The 12,842-nt window shown below is 61.0% G+C and overlaps 1 protein-coding gene across 2 annotated transcripts; it reads left to right on the forward strand.

The window, feature by feature from the left end:
* Positions 1-5,545: 5,545 nt before the first annotated feature.
* RTP5 (receptor transporter protein 5 (putative)) lies at positions 5,546-9,493 on the forward strand. Of its 2 annotated transcripts, XM_045368158.3 has the most exons (3): positions 5,546-5,731; positions 7,537-7,690; positions 7,844-9,493. In XM_045368158.3, exons 1-3 carry the CDS (start codon positions 5,574-5,576, stop codon positions 9,107-9,109), a joined length of 1,578 nt encoding a protein of 525 aa, XP_045224093.2. In that variant the 5' UTR covers positions 5,546-5,573; the 3' UTR covers positions 9,110-9,493. The 2 variants fall into 2 exon arrangements, with proteins under 2 accessions (XP_045224093.2, XP_005595549.3); XM_005595492.5 differs by having other exon boundaries at positions 7,537-9,493.
* The last annotated feature ends 3,349 nt before the right edge of the window (positions 9,494-12,842 follow it).

Genomic DNA, 12,842 nt, shown 5'->3' on the forward strand with positions numbered 1-12,842 from the left:
CTGGAGAAGGTTCCCCTCGCTGGGGGCCCTCCCCTCTCCTGGTCTGAGAAGAGAAACCTAGAGTTTCCAAGGGGCCTGCATGTCATGACGCATGGCGCCCTGCACACGGCGGTGATGAGATAGGCCCCGGGGGCTGGAACATGAGCCGGCACCGATGGAAAGTGGCAGGGGGAGGGGATTCCCCGCTCGCCCGGGGCAGCGGGAAGTTTCCATCCACGCAGGGACGGTCCGGGGAAGCACAGGAAGCAGCAGGACCATCCCGAAACTGCTTCTGCAGTGGGAGGCGGCGGGCGCCAGGCTGGCCGGGTGGAAACGACGCTGTAGCCGCCCGGGCCAAGGGCACCGCGGTGGGGAGGCAGCGCCTGATTCACAGCCATTTCTGAGGTTGGAACAGGAAATGGTTAATAGTGTTTGCAAATAAAAACTCTCTGTTCTATCCTGTTTTCGAAACATTTCCCAGAAGTTGAAAAATAACAACCAATTTATCTGCCCAATTTAAGAATAAACTTTTAAAAAATTGAATGAGATATTTCCACAATTTTTTATACACAAAAATAAAAATAGTTGGGTGGTTTGTTAAGGGGGGGTGGCAGGTGATTTCTACCCCCTCCGCTGTTTTCTAAACTTTCTGGAATATGGTGAGTAGTTTAAATGTCAATTTATGTTTTAAATCTCCCAGTGTGTGCGTGTATGTGTGTGGGTGTGTGTGTTTACATGTACTGTATGTGGTATGTGTATTTTGTGTGGTGGTGTGTATGTATCCTTGTTCATGTATATTGTGTGTTGTGTGTTGTGTTATGTGTGTTGTGTGTAGTGTATGTGGTATGTGGTGTGTGTAGTGTGCATGGTATGTGTGTAGTGTGGTGTGTGGTTGTAGTGTATGTTGTGTGTAGTATGAGTGCTGTGTGTACTATGTGTGTTTGTGTGTGATTGTGTGTTGTGTGTGTAGTGTGTGTGTTGTGTTGTGTGTGCTGTGTGTGGTGTGTGTAGTGTATGTGGTGTGTGGTGTGTGTTGTGTGTGAGCTATGTGTGACATGTAGAGTGTCGTGTGTGTGTAGTGTGTGTTGTGTGTGTGGTTTGTGTGATGTGTTTGTGTGTAGTGTGTGGTATGTGTGTTGTGTGTGAGCTGTGTGTAATGTGTGTAATGTGTGTGGTGTGTGTGGTGTGTCTAGTGTGCGTTTGTGTGTGGTGTGTGTTGTGTGCCTGATGTGTGTAGTGTGTTTGTATGTAGTGTGTGTGGTGTGTGTGGTGTGTGTAGTGTGTGGTGTTTGTGTGGCGTGTGTAGTGTGCATTTATGTGTGGTGTGTGGTGGGTATAGCTTGTGTTTGTGTGTGGTGTGTGTAGCGTGTGTTGTGTGTGTGGTGTGTGTAGTGTAGTGTGTGGCATGTGTGGTGTTTGGTTGTGTGGTGTGTGTAGTGTGCGTTTGTGGTGTGTGTAGTGCGTGTGTGGTGTGTGTGGTGTGTGGTGTGTGTAGTACGTGTGTGGTGTGTGTAGTGTGTGTGGTGTGTGGTGTGTGGTGTAGTGTGTGATGTGTGTGATGTTTGGTTGTGTGTTATGTGTAGTGTGTGTGGTGTGTGGATGTGGTATGTGTTATGTGTGGTGTGTATAGTGTGTGTGGTGTATGTGGTGTGTGTAGTGTGTGTGTGGTTCTATAGTGTATGGTGTGTGTAGTGTGTGTGGTGTGTATAGTGTGTATGGTGTGTGTGGTGGGTGGTGTGTGGGTGTGTGTGGTGTGTGTAGTGTGTGTGGTGTATGTGGTATTGTGTGTATGCTGTGTGGTGTGTGTAGTGTGTGTTGTGTATGGTTTGTGTGATGTGTGTGTAGGGTGGTGTGTGTGGTGTGGTGTGTGTAGTGTGTGTGTGGTGTGTGTAGTGTGTGTTTGTGTGTGGTGTGTGTGGTGTGTAGTGTGTGGTATGTGTGGTGTGTGTGGCATGTGTGGTGTTTGGTTGTGTGGTGTGTTGTGTGTGTAGTGTGTGGTGTGTGTAATGTGTGTGTGGTATGTGTAGTGTGCAGTGTGTGTGGTGTGTGTAACATGTGTGGCATGTGTGGTTGGTTGTGTGGTGTTTGGCTGTGTGGTGTGTGTAGTGTTTGTGTATGGTGTGTGGTGTGGTGTGTGGTGTGTGTAGTGTGTGTGGTGTGTGGTGTCTTGTGCGTGTGTGGCGCCCCTGACTTCTCACTCCAGGGCAGTGGGTGTCACTCAGGCCCCTGCTGGGCTGAGCTGGGGGGACACGCAGCGGTGAGAGGCCCCCCAGGGTGGGATGCCCGGAGGGTGAGTGCAGGAGGTCCCTTGCATTGCTCCTTGGGAATGGCCTCCCCAGCCCCGCAGGACCTGGGGTTGGAGGGGAGAGCAAGGGGCCTCTTGGACGGTGGAAGAGCCTTCAGCAACAGAATGGCTGGACAGAGGCTGCGTCCCCAGCTGCGGTCCCGGGATCCCCACCCGCCTGGGCGGTGCAGGGGCAAAGCCACACGGAACCTTGGGCCAGGAACAGCCCCTTGCCCGTGGGGCCCGCGGGGCTGCAGGGCCTGGGGTCTGGGAGGCGGCCCTGTCCCTGCCGCTGCAGCCACGAGCTGAGGTCTGTGTTGGGAGGGTGAGCCCCAGCTGAGGTCTGTGGGGGGCGGGTGGGCCCCCGCCCCAGCACCTGCGAACGGCCACCGTTCTCTGCCCGGCTCCTTTTCCTGTCTGTCTCTTTCTCCCTCTACACACAGACGGCATCCTGCTGAGCAAGGACCAACATCCCATCAGCTGACCGGCGCTCTGGCCCCACCAGGCCTTGGCGTTCGCTCCTCCCTCACCGGGAGCTGCTGCCTCTGCTCCTCCAGGCCCAGGCTGTGCATCCGTTCTGGCAGGAGACTGTGGTGGGACTCACCTGAGCTGCAAGTTCTGCTTCCCAGCAGGGAGGGCTCCTCCCGGCCTGCCATCTGCCCTCCCCAGAAGCTGAGCTCAGGAAGACGGGTACCAGCGTGTGAGGAAGGGGCCCCAGAAGGACAGCATGTCTGGGGGGAGAGGGAGCGCTAAGGCCCCGCACCAGGTGGGCAGCAGTGCTGAAGGGGCACCCGGCTTCCCCTGATTGTTTCCTTTCCCGGTGGTCTGATCTCCCACCCACTTCTCACCCTGTCCTGGAGCCATCCCTTGGGGAGGCTGGGCAGGGAGCGGGGTCAGAAGGCGTCTGCCCCAGGCCTGGGTCCCAGGGCCTGTCCTTGGAGGGACCACACAAGCCTGTCGAGAGGCTCCCGTGGCCGGCTCCAGGTGGGCGCTGATGCAGGGGGCCCAAGGACGACCCTGCCACATGTTGCAGGGACCCGTGGGTGCTGTGCACACCCTCCCTCATCCATCCCTGGCGAAGAAGCGGGGATGCTCATCGCTGGCTGATGGTGAGGGGGCTGTGTAAGCCGCTCTTGCAGGGCGTGGCTTGTGGGCTTGGGAGACAGACAAACGGGCAGACAGACAGAGGCGTGGACGGGATGCCCTCTCTGTTGTCCGCCACCCAGGCCTCTGGAGGTGTTCTGGGATGGGTCTAAGGAAGGCTCAACAATTCTTGAGTGAAGAATGCCTGGGCAACCAGCTCCCTGCATTTCATAAGGGCCGGAATTGCCATCCAAAAGGTTATTTTGGGTGACTGTGGTCAGCCACCATTCCAAAGCTTTTCCCTAAACTCTGAGCCACGTGTGGCCTCCAGGGCTGAGGAGCTTGAGAGGTGGGACTGTGGCAGGGCTGTGGCCCCAGCATGGCAGAATAGCAGCCAGGAAACACCAGCTCCAGAGCGCTGTGGCGGGAGGAGGTCCTCTGCAGGGGCCCCTGTGGACTGAGGCTTTGGAGGCAAGTGGACAGCAGGTGTCTCTTAGACCTCTGCAGGGGCACAGGACCAGGACCACAAGGGGCTCACACACGCACAGTGGCCCGGAGCCAACCAGCTGACCCCAGGACCTCAGGTGCAGCCCGGCGTGCGAGTTAGAATAGCTCCGGCTGGCTGTGTGATCACCCACAGTGCCAGAGAATGGTGCCTCGAGACCACAGTGGCAGCTGGCTTACATCTCGTGTGAACAGGAAACCCAGAGGTGGGCGACCCTCCAGTGGTGTGACAACTCCAGCTGTCACCACGGCCCCGGGCTCCCGCCTTCCTGCTCCTTGGGCTCACAGCTCCGTGCTGCAGGCGGGCCTAAGACTGGCTGGAGGGCGGCCATCCTCCCAGCACTGATGGACAGAAGAAAGTGAAGCTGGAATGAGAACACGGGGCTTTCCCTGGCACTCTGGCCCTGCATGGAGGCCCCTTCCCAGAGCGCTTCCTAATGGCTTCCTCTTCCATCTTGCAGTCACACCTACCTGCAAGGCAGGAAGATGTCACAGATTTGAAAACTATGACAACATGCACTCACTTGCCAGCGTGAGCTGCAGAGTGGACAGAGACGAGGAGATAATGCGTGAAGTGGTAGAAAAATGAGAAGAGATTGTTCAGTGTGCAGAGCAGAGAGATGGTGAGATGGGAGCTGTGAGGAGAGCCGGGCGGCCTGGAGGCTCCCGGGGGCAGATCTGTGCTGAGCTTTTGTAGGGATCGCCGGCTGCCTCCGCCCCTGCACGTGCCAGCTCCTTCTCAGCTCGCCCTTTCTTGTTGTGCCCTGACAGGTGGCTGCCATGCACAGCGATGCCACTGAATCTCACAAACTAACCTGAAAAGGTGTGAGAAGCTGGGCACACACATGGGGTGTTTACGTGAAGCTCAGAAGCTGCACAGCTAAAGGGCTCGGTGAGGGAGGCATCACAGGTGTTGAAGCCTCATCGTGGTCCGTGCAGGCACGGCCAGGCTGGTGGCACCTCTGCCAGGAGGGTGGGGGGTGGGGGTGGGGCCGCGGGCTGAAATCGGGAGCGAACAGGCAGTCGGCTCTGGAGGCTGGCAGAGCGAGGTTCTCTTTCTTCCTCTGGGAGGTGGTGACTAAGACTTTAGAATAATTTGTGAAACTCTGCATTTATGTTTTAGGCATTTTATGTAAATATTTTATATTTCTCACTAGTAAAACGTTTAAGAGAATACACCCACGGGACAATCTACAGTGATACACGTTCTATAAAGTTCTTCTCAGCTTTGTTTGTGTGAAAAGCGTTAGTGCTGTTTGCAGAGAGAAGCTGAGTGAATAAGTTACATGACAGCCACAAGCTGGAAAAATACGAAGTGTTCAGCAAGGGATGAGTGTGGGCCACCGTTCCTGGTGCGCAGTAGAAAGAGAGGGCTGGGGATGATTCCTTAGAGCGATGTGTGGAAACACCTGGGCCTCTACACGCACAGGTCTGGGGAGGCCCCTGCGTGTCCACGGGCCCCCCACGGTGCTGCCGCCCCCACGGTGCTGCTGCCCCCACGGTGCTGCTGCCACAGGGATGCTCTCTGGGTGGCGGGGTCATGGGAGATTGCATTGTATTGTATTTTTCCTTTCTGCTTCCCATTTCTTGGAGACAAATCTGGTTGCCATGGAGACCGTGCTGTTGTCAAGGTGGCTGATTGGCCGGCGCCGGATGCAGGGATGCTTCCTTGGGCCCCCGGCGGGCGCAGCCCTCAGCCCGCACTGCGGAGCCAGGCGGCAGCATGGACGGGGCTGGGGCAGACATGTGGGCCAGCACCTTCACCCTGGCCATGGCCGAGAGGAAACCCCAGGACGTCTGGGTTCTGCTACCTGAGCACAGCCTGGTCCCAGGACGCCTGGACGGCGGTGGCGTCCAGTACCTGCTGGTGGGGCTCTCGAGGTGCGGCCAGAGGCTGGGGACCCTGGGAGAGGGACGGGGCTGAAGGTGCTTTTCCACAGGACTTTGGGTGGTCCCAGAGGCTGGGTGGGGCTGTCGGGCCTCTTCTTGTCCCTGAGACGGGAGGGGGGACTGGGTGCTCCTTCTTTCTCCCGTCTGAGCCTCTGCCTCGCCATGCTGGGCACACGGCTGCTGACGCAGGGGTCCCGGGGAAGACATGGCAGGTGCCTCGTGGAGGGTTTGGTTTCCCTCACTCGGCTCCTCAGGCCAGCGCTGCCCGTGGACACAGGCTTATCTCCTGTTTCCATGGCAGTGCCGTGGCCTCGAAGCTGTCTGTGCTGACAGGTGGGCCCTGGGGCGTGCCGGTGCCTGTGGTCACCATCCAGCCCTGCGCTGCAGACGGTGGGGTGCTCGGCCCTGATCGGGGGCCCGGGGTGGCTGTGAGTCACATGTGAGCCTCACGGGCCATCGTCATGGTCGTGGTGCCGTCAGCACAACAGGGTGGGCCCCATCTGCTTCTCTACCCGGCAAGGCATCCACAGCTCTGCCAGGAGCCAGCCGGGAGGGGCGCAGGGCAGCTCCACAGCCTCGCAGACGCCCGGCCTGACAGGCCCCCAGGCTGCCGGCTGGTCAGTCCCTCTGTGGAGATGCCCTGGGCAAAGGGGGAGTCATCCTGCCCTTGGACACAGCCCCTTAGTGCCTGAGACCCCTGGGGCCAGGTGTGTGTAGAATCCCAGCTTTTTCAGAAGTTGGGAAAGTAATAACCCGTGTTGGGGTCTGAGAAGTGCTTGGAAGCACATCACCGTTCCCACAGCCAGGCGGAGATGGCTCTGAGTGACTCCCAGCTGGCGGAAGAGAACTGAGGACGGGTGCCCCAACATGAGCCCCAGCGCCTGTGGCTTTGGCAGGCTCCTCAGTCCCATTTAAACACAGTCAGCAGTTCAGTTCCTCCAGCACGACCGTGTCCACGGGCTCTGTGGCCAGTGTGGCTGCCGGCTGCAGGTGGGGCAGTGTGGCTATAGAACATTCTGTCATCCAGAAAGTTCCACTGCGTGGAACTGAAGCAGAGCCTCTCATTCATGCAGGGTTCCCTGAAGCTCACAGCTGCTTGTGTGGTTAGCAAATGGTCACCGGTCTGGTGACTGCTGTGGACAAGCCAATCTCTCCCAGTGCTCTCCCCAAATCTCCCCTCGCCTGGCGACGCCCAGCAGGGCTGCCTGGGCCATGACCGCAGGCCTCAGTGACGCCCTTTCCCTCAGCTGGCAGGTGACGGGGGGATCACCTCCTCTCAGTCAGGACAGGGACCCCCCTTGCTGAGCCCCCAGGGACAGCCCCCAGATGCATGCTTTTCCCCTTCTAAGTGTGTCAGCTGGCCTGCCTCTTCCTGTGTTAACCCCAACTCACAAAACACCAGCAGAGCCACGCGGGCGGCAGGTGGCCGACACCTCACAGAGGCCAGGCCAGAGCGGGTTTTGCTGCAAAACTGCTGAGAGGTTTGCTTTGCTGAGAACAGCGCTCCAGATGAGGGGGTTGCAAGCTAGCGTGCATGGGCCTGCGTTTGCCCGTGTGGCCAAGGGGCTGGTGGTTTCAGAGCCTCAGCACAGGCAGGAGCAGGTGCTGGGCCGCCTTGGCCGTGGCCCTGGGTGGCTGGCGGGTGAGGTTTGAGGTTTGGGGTTTGAGTGTGGGATGCGAGGCAGGGGGCAGCGAGGCGCTGGGGTCGGATGGGCAAGGAGGCCACAGAACAGAGCGCGAGGCCCGGCCTTGGGGTCTCTTACTGCTGCACTCACACGCACCTCTTTCCCCCGCAGGCTCCAGTGCAGTCGCTGTCCGGGGACCTGGGACTCGGCCCACGTGCATGTCCTTTTCCACCTGTGGTGGGACAGGGCCGGCCGCCGGGGGCTGGTGAAGATGCGCATCTGGGGCCAGCGGTGCAAGCTGTGCCCTGCGCCCGGGGACTGCCAGGTGAGGCCCCCAGGCGAGCGGCCCTTCCTCAGCAGGCTGGTCTTGCACATCCTGCAGGACTGCTACGGGGATGGCCTCGGCCCAACCCGGCACCCCAGGGAGGCCTACGAGGGCTGCTGTGAGGCCTGCGAGCTGGGGGTCTGTTTCCTTCAGAAGGCCCCAGACCCTGCCTGGAGCACCAACACCACGACAGGCAACTTCCCTGCCATGGCCTGGGGTGGCACCGGCGCCGTCTCCAGGGGCAAACAGCTGCCCACCTCCGGCGATGACCTCGGCAAGGGTGGTGGTGTCATCGCCATCCCCTTCTCCCTTGTGCGCGCCAGCAATGACCAGGTGCCCATCGCTGAGGGCCCTGCAATCCCTGCCTCTCTTTCACAGGAGGCCTCTCTCCCTGTGACCGGCAGCCATGGGGCTCTGGTCATTGGCCAGGGCTCCATCTACCTGTCTGGGGATTCTGTGGCCATGCCTGGGGGCAAAGGCTTCCCAGTGGCCATTGGAGACCCCCTCTTCCATGGCCCCGGCCTCCTCGGCAGCAGTATCCAGACCTTCGAGCTCAAAGGTTTCCTTTTCAAGGGCCGGGGTTCCCTCTGTAGCCCCGTTGGCGTGGCCCAGGGCTGGGGCCCCGTCTCCCTCAACAATGGCCTTGTCCCTGCGGGGAAACACACGCCAACCATGTTCTACTGCGTCGGCCTCTCGGCCAGTGGGGAGGGCTCCCTCACCTTCCCCTCCTCCCTCACTAGCATCTTCACCAACATCTTCTCAGAGGCCACCGATGGCCCTGTGGCCACTAAAGAGGCCTCCATCACCCTCCCCTTCATCTTTACTGATGTCAAGGACGCCGTTGCTGAAGTGGCTGAAGGCAACGAGAAGGAAGGAGGCGGCCAGGGCCTCATCCCTGTGGGTCACGACCCCCTGCCAGAGACCAACGCTGGTGGCCTCGCCTCCCAGGTCAAGGGCTCCCTCGCCCTCTCCTTCCCTGCTGATGTCCAAGGCAAAGATTCCTTTACTGACATCTCTGAAGGCAAAGAGAAGGAAGGTGGCCTCGTCACCGCAGGTCAGGACTCCCCTCTGGAGGCCGATGCCCAGGGCCCCGTCACCGTCAGTGAGGGCTCCATCACCATCCCCTTCTCAGTCTTCGATGTCATAAAGCACAAGGGTGGTGGCCACGTTGCCTACGGCCCCCAGGGCAATGGCTGCGTCTCCCAAGGCTATTACCAGAAGAGGCGGCTGAGGTCCAGGTTCCACAAGGCCCGCTGTGGGTGCCGCTGGGAGGAAGACGAGCGCCCTGGCCGCGCCGGTCGCAGGCCGCACGCCGAGCCCTACGAGGATTTCTGGATCTGGGTGTCCATGACCGTGTGCGTCTTCTGGCTCATGTGCATGTGTCGGCTGAACCCCGGGATCTACCCGCAGCAAGTGTGACGCCCCGAAGTTCAGGCAACCCTCGCCTCTGGGACCCCGCCTCATCTCTGGGACCCCCGCCCCTGCCTTTCAGACGCCCGCCCTGCCTCCGAGGCCCCGCCCCCCCGCCTCCGAGGGAGACCCCCGCCTCCGAGGCCCCGCCCCATCACCTCCGAGGCCTCACCTTTGAGACGCCTGCCCTGCCTCCAGGACCCCACCCCTGCCTCTGAGACCCTGCCCCGCCAGCAGCCCAGCCTCTCCTGTCGCTCGCTTCTAGTGGTGGTGTGGGTCTGCCCTGAGCTGTTCCTGTGTGCTCCAGGCTCTTCCTATGTGTATAACTCCAATAAAATCAAGCAAAGCCAGCCACGCAGCCCTCCACCGAGGGAGGTTTCCAGGCGAAAGAAACCTGGGCCGGTCCTTCTGTCCCTCCACCCTGCAGGGGCCCCTCACGCCCACCGCTTCTTCCCCTGGGGAGAGCTCCCTCTTGGGGATTCCACATTCCTGGCCATGTGTGCCTCCTGGGATAGGACAGGAAGCTCCAGCTCCGACTCGACTCCGTGTCAGGTGCAAATTAACCTCCCTCCTGTGTGGACCCAGGGGCCTCGTGGAAGAGGCCACTTACCTCTCTCCAGGAAAGACTCGAGCCCCCGCTGAGACTGGCTTGGCACGCCCTCCCTCTTCCCCCCATCCTCAGTGTAGCCTCGGGAGGGATCTTGGCCCCTCTCATCCATAGGGGTGGGGGACCACGGTGGGGCTCTCAGCCTGTCTGGGTTTGATAAATTCGATCCATTGCAGATGACAGAAAACTCTCCTGTTACTCAAAGCCACACACTGGATTTTCATTTTAAAAGAGCCCAGGTTCCATTTTCTAGGGGTGGGGGGTGTTGGGACACCCGGCTGTCCCAGCCAGGTGGGGGCCTGACTGTGGCAGTGTCTGGGTCCGACTGTCCGGCAGGGTCCGCCCTGAGGGTCCTGGGAGGTTGGGAACTGCCTGGGGAGACCCTGGCGTCTGCGACTGGGGAAGCCCTGCCCGGTAGAAAGGGGAAGCCTCATCCAGGGCCCCTGCTGGGGAGGGGGGCCAGCACCTCCGGAGATTCTGCCCGCCAGGCTGGCCTGGACCCCTGGGGTGTGTGGGGGAGGCGTGGCGGGGGGGCGTTCTCCCACACAGCTGTGGTGGGCTCGGATGCAGGTGGTGGGGGGGCTTCAAGAGGAAGCAGCGGAACCTCTCATCCCAACCTGGCACCCTCTGCTTACCGGGCACCGATGGAGACCCCATGGGCCCCAGGAGGTTCCACCCCACACAGAGGCTGGAGACAGCAGCCAGCCTGCAGGTGACACGGACGAGGGTCCAGGAGAAACCCGAATCCAGGCCTTGGGGCCGAACTGCAGGGACGAGGGTCCCAGGAGAAACCCCAATCCAGGTTTTGGGGCCCAACTGCACGGACAGGGGTCCCAGGATAAACCGGAATCCAGGGCTTTGGGGGCCCAACTGCAGGGTGGCAGGAACCCCACACACCGACTTATAGGGCCCAAGCCAGCCTCATCCTGGGATGGGATTTGGGAGTCTGCTTTCCTCTAGTGGAGCAGGGGCTCTGGGGGTCTCCTGGGTGGGCAGCTTGGCCGCCTCAGGCCGACAGCAGGTGCCCCTCCCCACCCCTTCTGCCCAGCGCTGTGGGGCAGTGGTCTCAGGGGCTGTGGGCGGGGGACTCACAAGAGCACCTGAGGCCCCAGGCAGGGGGCACAAGGCCCTGACCTCTCCCTTCTCCCATCGCCTGCCAGGCCATCCCTGGCTGGGAGCTTGCTGGGGCCCAGAGGGTGGGTGAGTTCTGGGGCCCAGGGCAGGGAGGGCACAGGGAGGCTCTGTGTTCTGGACCCATGCCCCTGCCCTCAGCGCCACACACCCCAGAAGCCTGTGCACAGGTGTCCTCATATGAGCACAAGAGGGGCCACCCTGCAGTGACCTCGCTTGGTCGCATGGCTACTAAAATGTGGCCACTGAAGAGGAAGAAGGCAAGGCTGGTGCCTTCTCCACAACCTACCCAACTCAGCCTTCAGGATGGCTCCCGGCCCATCCCTGCCGTTGGTCAGCTCCCAGCATCTGACCCTGTTAGGACACAGGACATGACTGTCACCTGGGACCCCCTTCCTTGTGGGCCCTGGGGGCAGGCGGAGCAGCCTCAGCAACAGGTGAGAGATCCCCACCTTTCCCAAGGGGATTCCTTCTGTCTGCCTCGGGGCTGCCCGGAAACTCCTGCCCTTGGGGTCCTTCCGCACCCTGCCAGGGAGCCCCAAAGGCTGCAGGCACCCGCCCATCCTGGAAGAACCCCCTCAGGGTTTCCAAAGGCACCTGGGACACCCCAGCTCCTTGGCCACCGCTCAGCTCCCTGGCCTGCTTGACCCCAACTCCCCCGACACCTGCCCAGGGCCCCTGTCCGGCCCTTTGACTCCCACCCCCCATGACCCTCACTCCTCCCCCTTCCCAGCCACTTCCTGGTCCTTCTTTCCTGCCCCTCTCCCGACCCTCCTTTCTCGGTCCTCCCAGCCCTCTCCCGGGCCCTCTCCCCTCCTCCTGTCCCTCTCCCGCCCCCTTCTTTCTCCATTCCCCTTCCCTCCCCTTCCTCTTTCTCCCTCCCCCTCCTGGCCACACGCCCCCACCCCGTCCCTCTCTCTGCTTCCCTCCCTGTCCCGACTCCCCCACCCCATCCGTCTCCTCGCTCCCCTCCCTCGCCAGGCCTCCCCACCCCGTCCCTCTCTCCCTCCTTCGCCCCCGGCCCACTCCTCGCTGTCCTGCGGCGCCCCCGTGTGGCCGCTATAGGGGACGAGCAGATCCCGTTGTCGAAGGCCTGGGAGGGCGCGGATCTCTGGGGACGCTCTCTTGTCCCCAGTGCTGTCGAACTGCTTCTCGGCTTAATCAGATGAGTTCGTTAAAACTAACAGACTACCCATCATCAGCATTGTTACCATTGGTTTCATTAGTGATTGTATTTATTTAATTACATTCACCAGTAAAAATGGGAGCTAAGGCCACGGGTGCACTCACCGGTGTGCGGCTCACCGCTGTGAAGGCAAATGCGGTACTGTGAGTGCTGAATGCACTGCCGTGGTCGCGGGAAAGCCGAGGCACAGACACCAGCTCAAAAGCCAAGGGCAGGCCTGGGGCTCACATGCCAGGCAGCCCAAGCTGAACGCTCACCCTGAGCCACACCTGAGCGCTCATCTGAGGCCGCACCTGAGCCTGCACCTGAGCCCGCACCTGAGGCCGCACCTGAGCCCTCACCTGAGGCCGCACCTGAGCCCTCACCTGAGGCCGCACCTGAGCCCTCACCTGAGCCTGCACCTGAGCGCTCACCTGAGGCCGCACCTGAGCCCTCACCTGAGCGCTCACCTGAGGCCGCACCTGAGCCCGCACCTGAGGCCGCACCTGAGCTCTCACCTGAGGCTGCACCTGAGCTCTCACCTGAGCCTGCACCTGAGCCCGCACCTGAGCCCTCACCTGAGGCCGCACCTGAGCCCGCACCTGAGCTCTCACCTGAGGCTGTGCCTGAGCCCGCGCCTAAGCCCTCACCTGAGCCCTCACCTGAGGCCGCACCTGAGCCCGCACCTGAGCGCTCACCTGAGGCCGCACCTGAGCCCACACCTGAGCCCTCACCTGAGGCTGCGCCTGAGCCCGCGCCTAAGCCCTCACCTGAGCGCTCACCTGAGGCCGCACCTGAGCCCGCACCTGAGCGCTCACCTGAGGCTGCGCCTGAGCCCT

This window comes from Macaca fascicularis, chromosome 12 (assembly GCF_037993035.2).
Source record: "Macaca fascicularis isolate 582-1 chromosome 12, T2T-MFA8v1.1".
NCBI lineage: Eukaryota > Metazoa > Chordata > Mammalia > Primates > Cercopithecidae > Macaca > Macaca fascicularis.

What these genes read in the sequence shown, in the direction of transcription:
- RTP5 (XM_005595492.5), top strand. Translation starts at nt 5,574, where the DNA reads ATGGACGGGGCTGGGGCAGACATGTGGGCCAGCACCTTCACCCTGGCC. An exon ending in CTGCTGGTGGGGCTCTCGAG is followed by an intron (nt 5,732 to 7,536) that starts GTGCGGCCAGAG and finishes TTTCCCCCGCAG; the next exon opens with GCTCCAGTGCAGTCGCTGTC.